Source organism: Odocoileus virginianus, chromosome 6 (genome assembly GCF_023699985.2).
Source record: "Odocoileus virginianus isolate 20LAN1187 ecotype Illinois chromosome 6, Ovbor_1.2, whole genome shotgun sequence".
NCBI classification, from domain to species: Eukaryota; Metazoa; Chordata; class Mammalia; order Artiodactyla; family Cervidae; genus Odocoileus; species Odocoileus virginianus.
Window position 1 is genome coordinate 17,568,514 of NC_069679.1, and position 12,408 is coordinate 17,580,921.

The following is a 12,408-nucleotide window of genomic DNA, read 5'->3' on the forward strand; positions in this document are numbered from 1 at the left end:
ATGCTAAGGGGAAGGTTCATAACAATACAATATTACCTCAAGAAACAAGAAAAAAGTCAAATAAATAACCTAACTGTACACCTAAAGCAACTAGAAAAGGAAGAAATGAAGAACCCCAGGGTTAGTAAATGGAAAGAAATCTTAAAAATTAGGGCAAAAATAAATGCAAAAGAAACAAAAGAGACCATAGCAAAAATCAACAAAGCCAAAAGCTGGTTCTTTGAGAAGGTAAATAAAATTGACAAACCATTAGCTAGATTCATCAAGAAACAAAGGGAGAAAAATCAAATCAACAAAATTAGAAATGAAAATGGAGAGATCACAACAGACAACACAGAAATACAAAGGATCATAAGAGACTATTATCAGCAACTATATGCAAATAAAAATGGAAAACTTGGAAGAAATGGACACATTCCTAGAAAAGTACAACTTTCCAAAACTGAACCAGAAAGAAATAGAAAATCTTAACAGACCCATCACAAGCACAGAAATTGAAACTGTAATCCTAAATCTTCCAACAAACAAAAGCCCAGGACCAGACGGCTTCACAGTTGAATTCTAAAAAATTGAGAGAAGAGCTAACACCTATCCTATTCAAACTCTTCCAGAAAATTGCAGAGGAAGGTAAACTTCCAAACTCATTCTATGAGGCCACCATCACCTAATACCAAAACCTGACAAAGATGCCACACAAAAAAGAAAACTACAGGCCAATATCACTGAAGAACATAGATGCAAAAATCCTTAACAAAATTCTAGCAAACAGAATCCAACAACATATTAAAAAGATCATACATCATGACCAAGTGGGCTTTATCCCAGGGATGCAAGGATTCTTCAATATCCACAAATCAATCAATGTAATATACCACATTAACAAATAGAAAAATAAAAACCATATTATTATCTCAATAGATGCAGAGAAATCCTTTGATGAAATTCAACATCCATTTATGATAATAAAAAAAAAAAACCCTCCAGAAAGCAGGAATAGAAGGAACATACCTCAACATAATAAAAGCTATATATGACAAACCCACAGCAAACATTATCCTCAATGGTGAAAAATTGAAAGCATTTCCCCTAAAGTCAGGAACAAGACAAGGGTGCCTACTCTCACCACTACTATTCAACATAGTTTTGGAAGTCTTGGCCACAGCAATCAGAGCAGAAAAAGAAATAAAAGGAATCCAGATAGGAAAAGAAGTGAAACTCCCACTGTTTGCAGATGACATGAACCTCTACATAGAAAACCCTAAAGACTCCACCAGAAAATTACCAGAGCTAATCAATGAATATAGTAAAGTTTCAGGATATAAAATCAACTCACAGAAATCCCTTGTATTCCTATACACTAATAATGAGAAAACAGAAAGAGAAATTAAGGAAACAATTCCATTCACCATTGCAATGAAAAGAATAAAATACTTAGGAATAAATCTACCTAAAGAAACAAAAGACCTATATATAGAAAACTATAAAACACTGGTGAAAGAAATCAAAGAGGACACAAACAGATGGAGAAATATACCATGTTCATGGATTGGAAGAATCAATATAGTGAAAATAGGTATACCACCCAAAGCAATCTATAGATTCAATGCAATCCCTATCAAGCTACCAATGGTATTTTTTCAGAGAACTAGAACAAATAATTTCACAATTTGTATGGAAATACAAAAAACCTTGAATAGCCAAACAATCTTGAAAAAGAAGAATGAAAATGGAGAAATAAACCTCCCTGACTTCAGTCTCTACTACAAAGCCACAGTCATCAAGACAGTATGGTCTTGGCACAAAGAAAGAAATATAGATCAATGGAACAAAATATAAAGCCCAGAGATAAATCCAAGCACCTATGGACACCTTATCTTTGACAAAGGAGGCAAGAATATGCAATGGAGAAAAGACAATCTCTTCAACAAGTGGTGCTGGGAAAACTGGCCCACCACTTGTAAAAGAATGAAACTAGAACAGTTTCTAACACCATACACAAAAATAAACTCAAAATGGATTAAAAGTTTAAACATAAGACCGGAAACTATAAAACTCCTAGAGGAAAACATAGACAAAACACTCTCTGACATAAACCACAGCAGGATCCTCTAAGACTCACCTCCCAGAATATTGGAAATAAAAACAAAAATAAACAAATGGGACCTAATTAAAATTAAAAGCTTCTGCACAACAAAGGAACCTATAAGCAAGGTGAAAAGACAGCCTTCAGAATGGGAAAAAATAATAGCAAATGAAGAAACAGACAAAGAATTAATCTCAAAAATATACAAGCAACTCCTGCAGCTCAACTTCAGAAAAATAAAAGACCCAATCAAAAAATGGGCCAAACAACTAAACAGACATTTCTCCAAAGAAGACATACAGATGGCTAACAAACACATGAAAAGATGCTCAACATCACTCATTATCAGAAAAATGCAAATCAAAACCACAATGAGGTACGATTTCACGCCAGTCAGAATGGCTGCTATCCAAAAGTCTACAAGCAATAAATGGTGGAGAGGGTGTGGAGAAAAGGGAATCCTCTTACTCTGTTGGTGGGAATGCAAACTAGTACAGCCACTATGGAGAACAGTGTGGAGATTCCTTTAAAAACTGGAAATAGAACTGCCATATGATCCAGCAATCTCACTGCTCAGCATACACACTGAGGAAACCAGAATTGAAAGAGACACATGTACCTCAATGTTCATCACAGCTCTGTTTATAATAGCCAGGACATGGAAGCAACCTAGATGCCCATCAGCAGACAAATGGATAAGAAAGTTGTGGTACATATACACAGTGGAATATTACTCAGCCATTAAAGAGAATACATTTGAATCAGTTCTAATGAGGTGGATGAAACTGGGGCCTATTATACAGAGTGAAGTAAGTCAGAAAGAAAAACACCAATATAGTATACTAATGCATATACATGGAATTTAGAAAGAGGGTAATGATAATCCTGTATGCAAGACAGCAAAAGAGACACAGATGTATAGAACAGTCTTTTGGGCTCTGTGAGAGAGGGCAGGGGCGGGATGATATGGGACAATGACATTGAAACATGTAAATTATTATATGTGAAACAAATAGCCCGTCCAGGTTCGATGCATGATACAGGGTGCTCGGGGCTGGTGCACCAGGATGACCCAGAGGGATGGGATGGGGAGATAGGTGGGAAGGGGGTTCAGGATGGGGAACACATGTACACCCATGGAGGATTCATGTCAATGTATGGCAAAGCCAATACAATATTGTAAAGTAAAAAATAAATACATAAACTGAAAAAAATAAAAAAATTAAGATAAATAATTATAGAAACTAAGACTGTTTTCTACCTAAAATATTTATGGTCATTATATATGTATAGTATTTGTTGACAAATTTCAATTTTTTTGTTGTTGTTCTTTATCAAGGAGTTGTTGGAGGTTAACTTTAGAATTTTATTTCTAGGATATGGGATATTCATGTGGGATTATGACTAAATTAGAGGAAATACCAATACCACACTGAGATGGACATAGTGATCTATAGAATTTTGTCTTTCCATTTGGAGAAAAGAGGGTGAATGTCTTAATTTGTATAAATCTTTAGGATAAGACAACTGTTGTTCCTTGGGAGTTTAAATAAAGATAGAATAAGATTATTAAACATTTGAGAAGAGAGAAGGCATTTATTGAGAATCACAGAATTTTACCCTGACCAGTAACTTAGGGTGCATATTTAACCAAGAATAAAGGATATGTATAAGTAATGAGGGATCTGGAGGAATATTTTATTCGGTCAGAATTCATAGTTGAAACAAAAGAGAAGCCTGAATTAAGTAGTTATTTTAAAATGTTATTCAAACCCATTGTTTTAAGGAGGGTACATGCATTTTAAGCTAACTGTAATCATTTAATTAGGTATGAAAAAATGAGAACATCTATTTATGTCTTAATATTAAATAATAAGTAAGTTTTGTTATTATTTACTACACAGATTATTTTAGGTACTCAATTAATATGTGTGTTGCCTGGTCATGCTATATGGCATTTAAAGTTTCTGGAGAAAATGTGAGTTAACCAACGACAGAGGGGGATCAAAAGCAGTTCTCTTCAAGGTCATTTGCTTTGAACAAATTATTATTCAATAAACAGCTATCTCTCTGTATAATAGCTTAGGTGTGCTAAAGTAAAGGGGAGGGAATACTTAAAGATTATATTATCTTATTTTAGCTCAATTTGTCCTCCACAACTTCATTAGGGCTTTAAAAATGCTTCTGTGAATAAACCTTGGATTGAAGATCATTCTTGTTTTTAGAATTCATGTAAATGATTATAAAAAGATAGAATTGATAATTATACCCACAATATGAACTTTTTCTTAGCTAAATCACAAAGTATTAATAAAAGAACAATGAGATACAGAACTGACAGTAAACTGGCCAAAATATTTTAAGTTAAGAAAAATTATTTCACAATATGGATTTACTTTCATCTTTATCAACAATGAATGTAACAATATATATTGTACCTTGATAAATTAGCTGGTCATCAAAATTAGTAAAACACTAAAAACTAAATATATAAAACATAAAATAAACCTCTACAATTTTATTTGCAATATTTTTTTGCAATATTATTATTGCAATTTATTGCAATGATAACCAATGGGAGGCTTTAAATTTTAACTAAATGTAGTAAAAAGTGTTTCCATTTCTTACTAATACCAGAAGAACAAAAGCCACATTCCACAGAGAAATTACTTGTATTTTCTGCCATTCTATAAAAATGACTAGGATGAGCAGTATGACAATAAATAAAATATATTCCTTATTAGCAAATGCTATTGAAAAGCACACAGAAACTATTTCTAATTATCTGCAAATTAAGTGATAGAATAAATTATGTCTTGGGAGGAGTTTTGCCTTATATAAGAGTTGAAAGATTTTAACACTTGTACAAAGAAATTCTTATCAATAATATTGACTCATAAAAGCTGATCTATGACAAAAATCTACATTAAGCCCTTGGTTGAATAGTGAATTTGACTGACATTAAGTAAGAACTTGCAGATAAGATACAGATATGTCAACCAATTTGAAAGTTACTCATGACATTGTTGTCAAGTTATTGAAACAGACTTTGAAGCCTGCTGTGCAAAGTATATAAGGATGATCAATATGATGAACTGTGTAAAAAATATAAACTCTTATAAAAGAAGAATTTACTGTAAGATTTTATAGTAAAAAGGGCAATGACAATGAAAATATATTTTGCCATATAAATATTCTCTGAAACTCTCATAGCAAGGTAAATAAATTTTTAAAAATATTAGTATTTTAATGACTATAAAACAGTTAGTTATAACATTAATGTATATGAAGTTTGAAGTAATTTAATGTGAATTATTCTCAGTATATCTTTACAATTTTCTATTTCCTAAATATATTAATGTGCACTTAATGTGCACTTTTAGGAGTAAGGGTGTAACATGTATAGACCAGTTTTTCCATTAAAGATGTAATGGTCAGAAAAGTTTAGAGATTATTCATCTGAAATAATACCACAAAAGTGTTAGAAGGAAGGTAAGACTGTAGCTTGGGAATAATGTGAGGAAAAGGAAGTATCCATTAAATCAAAGCCGTCTGCACTTATAATATCACAAAAAAACAATACTCTCATGACTATTTTAATCATTCCAATGTTCAAGGAAAGCAAAGCATATTACAGGACCAGAAATTAAGAGTGAACATCTCTCCTGGTCATGCTATCACAGCAGCCCCAATGTTTTAACTACTCCCAGTGAAATTTGGATTCCCAGGGCTCCAAAAAAATTTGCCTCCAAAGTGGTTCACGTCTTCATAAAAGATGCAGAAAACAGAATCCAGAACCACATGTAGGGCATCAGAGAGAGTGAAAATTAGATTTCTAATTTTAAATAACGTCTTGAACACATTGTTTCTCATAATGGGCCTTTACAGCAAGTAAGTGAAAACATTATAGAGGATTAATTCATTACAAATTCAGTATACTGAAGATGGTATTTTAATTAATTGTGTGTTGATTGGAAGGAAAATACTATGGTTTTCAAGACATGGAATTTCATACTTATTTTACAATGGATTATAATCAACAATTTCCATGAACATTTAAAAGGTATATGCTCTCAAAATGATATTGCAAATAAATTTGGTGGTATATGGTAAGTGATTAAGAATGATGAATAAAATTAAGAAACATAAATTCCTGAGCATCCAGATAATTCATACTATCATTGAAAACAGTGGAAAAGCTAGAAACTCATATTATTTTTTGCATTATATTTTTTTGCAGATTTCTTTTAATAAATTTCAGGTATACCCAGTACATATAGATAAGAATATCATAATTACAGTTGGAAAAGAAGCTGGCAAGGGAGAATTAATGAACTAGATATTTAGGTAGTTAGAACTAGATATTTAGAAAATCGCTGTTTGAAACTTATGGTTATACCATATATACATAGGGCATTTTAAAGAGTAAAGACAAAGAAGCCCTTACAGGATGTTCATATTCAGTAATCTCATTATGAGTATTCAAAATAGTAATAATATAAAAAAATCTATTTAACAAAACAGAGAAAAGTAAGCTTCCAAATAGATGTCATTCAAAACCATAAATTCAAATAGGAGACTTTAATAAAAGTTTAAAGCTAGATTGTATTGGATTGCAGTGTGACAATAATTGTCTTCTGGTGAAATAAATTTGAGGACAAGCAGCTGGACAGTATTAGAAAACCCTATTTAAAAACACTAAATTAAAATATTAAAGATAATTCTAATTTAATAATAAAAGCAAAAAATGCGTAACAGTTTTATTGAACATAATCACCTAATATAAAATAACCCATTTAATACACATTTTAATGATTATTATTATATTCACATAGCTGTGCAAGGATCACCACAATCTTATTTTACACAATCTTATTTTAAATCATTTTCACCACTGCAAAAAGAAAACTCATGCCCATCTCCAATCGATTCCCAGCTGAAGGGCTACTAATATGCGTTCTTTTTCCAAAGATTTGCTTTTTCTAGACATTTAATATAAGTGAAGTTACAAAGCATATAGTCTTTTGTGTCCAGCTTCTTTTATTAAGCATTTTTTTCAGTTTCATCTGTATTTTAACAAAAATATGTATAGTTTTAGAAAAAGGTGAAATTAGTCAAGATAGAAATTATGCTTAGTTTATTTAAATATCTATAATGAAAATGGGAGAAAATATTTATTTGAGTTAGTTATGCTTGTAGTGTTTGTTGTTCAGCTGCTAGTTGTGTCTGACTCTTTGTGACCTTATGGACTTCAGCACACAGGGCTCCCCTGTCCTTCACTATCTCCTGAAATTTGCTGAGATTCATGTCCATTGATTTGGTGGTGCAATCTAACCATCTCATCCTCTGCTACCCCCTTTTTCTTTGTTATATTAAGTAATTTATGTCTTATATACACATGAGCAAGAGTAGAAATATTTATTTTCAACAATTTACTAAAACAAGTCTTGACTCCTTCCTTTCCTAATAGAGATTTATATGGAAAATCTCAGGATTATAAAAGATTTATATAGTGACTCAGATTCAACACATGCCCTCTCTGTGCCCATTCTGTGTCCAGCCATGAGCTTATACATCCACCATCTCACCTAATAATCACTACATTTTCTCAGGGTGGTCCTACCTCTAAGACTTGGGGAAATTTAAGTAATTATGGGGGTCTTGATTTTTCACTTACTAAAGAGAACAAATGATTACAAAGTTCCATCCTAACTCTATTATACTGTGATTTTGTCTTCAAATTCCTGCAAAGTGCATCATTAATTGAGTAAAGGTAACTAAAACAAAATGTGCAATTATTTAAGAGGAAGACAATTTTCTTCATTGATAGGATTTTTGTCTAAACTATATGATAATTTATTTCTTTTCACTTGTATAGTCTTTTTACCTTCATAATATAGAAGCAGGTATGCTAAGTGCAGAACCAAATAAATATTTTGAGAAATCTTGCTTAGAAATGAAAGAGAGGAATAAGAGACAGAAATGCTGGGAAAGTCATCAACACAGTAAATTCCAGCTTTCCCTCTGAAATAAAAGGCCAAAATAAATCTTTCTTAATCAATTATGTTTAACTAAATTAATTTCATTCGCAAGTTTTTCTGTTTTTACTTTATTGTGGGAAATAAAATTCAAGGTATTGGTTCCCAAATGATAGCTGGTATTTTCATTCTTTCTAACAGTTATCAAGCCATGTCACTTCCCCAAAGTGCATGCAGTTATTTCAATTTCTGTCACAAAAGTCTCAATAGCAATATTTCCGGTCACTCTCATGATAGTCATGTAACACAACCATTATAGAAGGCATGGTGTGGAGACTGTCTTCTGCATGCCCCTCCAAGTCCACAGTTCACCATTTAGCAACTCCTAGAGGTTGACCTACAGGAACTACATCATTTTTCACTTTTATTTCCCCTAGTTTGTAGACACTGACTATTTCTTAAAAATATTGGCGGTAAGATAACAACTGAGATAATTAAGGTTGGATAATGGGTGATAAGCTATTTTGACAAGAGACCAAGCAGAGCTGAAAACAAGGAGAGATTTACAGGTCATTGGAGAAAAGAAAACAAACACTTCCTAAGAATCTTTAAAACTTAATTCAGTCACTTTTCCAAATACACCACTCTTTCTACTCACTGTTATCAATTCTTTTCTTCTTATAAATCTTCAGTCTTTAAGACTTGTCCTTTTATTTACTGACCATGAGTACTTTTCTTTTTACTTTTTAAAATGGTTTGAAGACAAAAACAAACAAGCTTGAAGCTGTGTTTTAAAAGCGACACTTGGAATTGGTTGCCAATTTTAAAAAATCTTACAACATTTTTCACAAATCATGTGCTAAATTAAATATTTTCTTATGTGTCTCATTGCTAATTTTGATTGATAATTAATCTCTAGATGGTAAACTCCTGAGATACCAGGTTCTGATTCCTTTTGCATAAGAAAAAAAGTGCAGTTAATTACATAGAGGGATTCCAAATACTTGTTGAATCATATCTGTTATGTTCATGTAAATGGAACATATTAATTCAATCAATATTTAATAACTTGACCATAAATATTCATTCCTTTATGTTTGGAGGGAATATGGTGTTTTGCTACAATCCTAGATGCTGGTGTGAGTAAGTCATTTAAAACATCTATGCCAAGTTTTCTTTAATACAAAATTAGAATAATTATAATAATGGGGTTGTTATGCTCATAACAGTAAAGCTTAACATATGTTAAATACAGCACAGCATATCATGTAGTGATCACATAATTATAATTAATTTTGATCACTCTACATCCTAAGAATGACATCTAAGAAGCTCAGCAAAGAAAATTTAGTGTGATATATTACAACCAAAGCAATATCTATACATTAGGATTGAATCATTTCACTATTTACTCTAAACCACGACATACCATTTGCACACAACACACAAACTCTTCATTGTGAACAATGATGATAAAAGGATTTGAGAAAACAGCTCCGAAAGATCTGAGATTTAAGACTATCTATTCTCATATCACCAATTGTTATTAATCAAATAGAAATAAAAAATATTAGTGTTTTTGTTGAAGTTCATTTGATAAATTGTGTTTGACTCTTTGCACCCCATGTCAGTGCTAATTGTGGCTTTTAAAAAAAATTCTCTTTGTATATAAAGAACATCTGGAATCTTTCTGAGTTGAGTAAATGGATCTGAAAAATGGATCTGTAGTGACTGAGTTCATTTTACAAGGATTTTCTGCAGGATGGGAACTTCAGATTGTCTTCTTTGTGACATTCTCCTTGATCTATGGGGCTACTGTGCTGGGAAACGCTCTCATTATGGTCACAGTGACTTGCAGTTCCACCCTTCATTCTCCCATGTACTTCCTCCTCGGAAACCTCTCCTTTTTGGACATGTGTCTCTCCACGGTCACCACACCCAAGATGATCAGAGACTTGCTCACTGAACACAAGACCATCTCTATATGGGGTTGCATGGCTCAGATGTTCTTTATGCACTTGTTTGGAGGTGCTGAGATGACTCTTCTGATAGCCATGGCTTTTGACAGATATGTGGCCGTATGTAAACCCCTGCACTACAGGAAAATCATGAACCACAGGTTGCTGAACGGGTTTGTTATACTTTCATGGACAATCGGTTTTATACACACCATGAGTCAGATGGTATTAACGGTAAACCTGCCTTTCTGTGGCCCCCGCATCATAGATAATATATTTTGTGACCTTCCCCTTGTGATTAAGCTTGCGTGTGTGGAAACGTACACCCTGGAGTTATTCGTCATTGCTGACAGTGGACTGTGGTCACTGATTTGTTTCCTCCTCCTGCTCGTCTCCTACACTGTCATCCTGGCCTCCGTGCAACGCAGACCATCTGGGGGCCTCTCCAAAGCCCTGTCCACACTGTCTGCCCACATCACTGTGGTCAGTCTGTTCTTTGGGCCGTGTATCCTCATCTATGCCTGGCCTTTCAAGAGTTTTGCCAGCAATAAAGTCCTTGCTGTATTTTACACTGTTATCACACCCTTATTGAATCCTATTATTTACACCTTGAGAAATCAGAAAATGCAAGAGGCCATGAAAAAATTAAGGTTCCAAAATGTTAGCTCCACACAGAACTTTTAGATTTTAGAACTGTATAAGTAACCCAGCTTTCAAATATAATGCTAATATAATTTGAATACATATGTAATACATGGTTTTACTTTCTTATTTTAGAATCATAACTGATGCAGAAAAAATAAATGATAATATATTTTAAATTTACACAATGCTGTTATATAATGATAATTAGTGATCTCAGCAAAATAGACATATAAAAATCATTAAATACTTTATGATACAGGCAATATATATTTGCTAGTGAAGAAATAAATATAAAAACATGGTGAATACTGTTAGAGATTACTTTAATTGATATGGGTTGTTAATGACAGTCATAATGCTATCATTTATACTCATAGTCATTTATAAATAATTATCATTTATACAACTGACAGTCATTTATACTATCATTAAATGAGACACCCTAAACAAATAATGATTGAAAGAATTTGAACCAGAGAAAACGTAAGAATAAAAAATTATATTTGACAGCATCATAAATATAAAATGCTAGATTGAACATAAGATTACAAAGGGAAAAAACAATAGAAGGGCAATTTCAATAGAACTGCACAGAGCAACCTTGAAACCAAACACTCTAAGAAATACCATTTGTAGGCACAGTTGACTTTCAAACCTAAGGAAATAAAAGTAGAAGCACATTTTTTTTAATTTTATGTAATATACCATGTAACTTGTTCTTTCCAAGTGCTTAAACTATGGTTCAATTGTCTTTGGTAAGCTTACAATTTTTATTGCAATTATAAGTAAATTAAGCTTGTTAGTGTTGAGGGGAACGGGGCATTTCTTGCTGAATTCAGAATCCCAAACTTATTGATGGCTAATCTGAAATATTCTTCCCCAATTCAAGAGACCAAACATTTTTTCTTGTTCTAGGCAATAGTTTTGAAATTAATCCTAAAGAAGCATATAGATTTTTTTTTCTCCATTCAGTGCATCCTCAAGCTTATCCAGAGTGATGCTGTTCAAGCACAATGCTCGGATTCTTTACAGCATGTTGGTAGCCTGTTTCTTTAAACTGTATGGCAAGCTAAATTCATGCTTAGTAGTTCACAAATGTCAAAATAACCTATAACATATTACTGATCAGAATGCTCATAAAAGATTACCAGTGAAACAGTTTTATACTATACCTAAAATTGTCTCATAAAATTATGATTATTTCTCTAAGATGGCTATAATCAAAAGGTGACAAATAACAAGGGTTGACAAGGATGTAGAATAACTGGAACCCCCATATACTGCTGACGGAATACAAAATGGTGTAACCATTTTGGAGAGAATTTTGGCAGTTCCTCAAAAATATTAAATATAGAATCACCACGTGCCCCTGTCATTTCGCTCCAAATACACCCTCAAAAAAATTAAGGCACATGTACACCCCAAAAAGTTATACTAAAATTATTGTAGCAGCTTTCATCATACTAGTAAAAATGTTAAAACGCAAATGTTCATCAACTAATGAATGGATAAATAAAACATGCTATATCCATACAATGGAATATTATTTGGCAATAAAAATGAATCAGGTACTGGCATATGCTACACTATGCATGAATCTTGAAAACATTTGTCTAAATTAAAGAAATGAGTCACTAAAAACTACACCTTACATGAGTCCATTTGTATGAAATGTCCTTTATAGGCAAACCCTTAGAAGCAAAAAGCAAACTAATGGTTGCCTAGAGCCGGGAGTGTGAGGGAA

At 32.6% G+C, this 12,408-nt stretch overlaps 1 protein-coding gene across 1 annotated transcript; it reads left to right on the forward strand.

Annotated features, from left to right (window-relative positions):
• Positions 1 to 9,764: 9,764 nt before the first annotated feature.
• LOC110141697 (olfactory receptor 4L1-like) lies at positions 9,765 to 10,703 on the forward strand. The gene has a single exon (XM_020900660.2). The coding sequence runs from the start codon at positions 9,765 to 9,767 to the stop codon at positions 10,701 to 10,703; it is 939 nt and encodes a 312-aa protein (XP_020756319.2).
• Positions 10,704 to 12,408: the final 1,705 nt, after the last annotated feature.

What these genes read in the sequence shown, in the direction of transcription:
- LOC110141697 (XM_020900660.2), top strand. Translation starts at nt 9,765, where the DNA reads ATGGATCTGAAAAATGGATCTGTAGTGACTGAGTTCATTTTACAAGGA.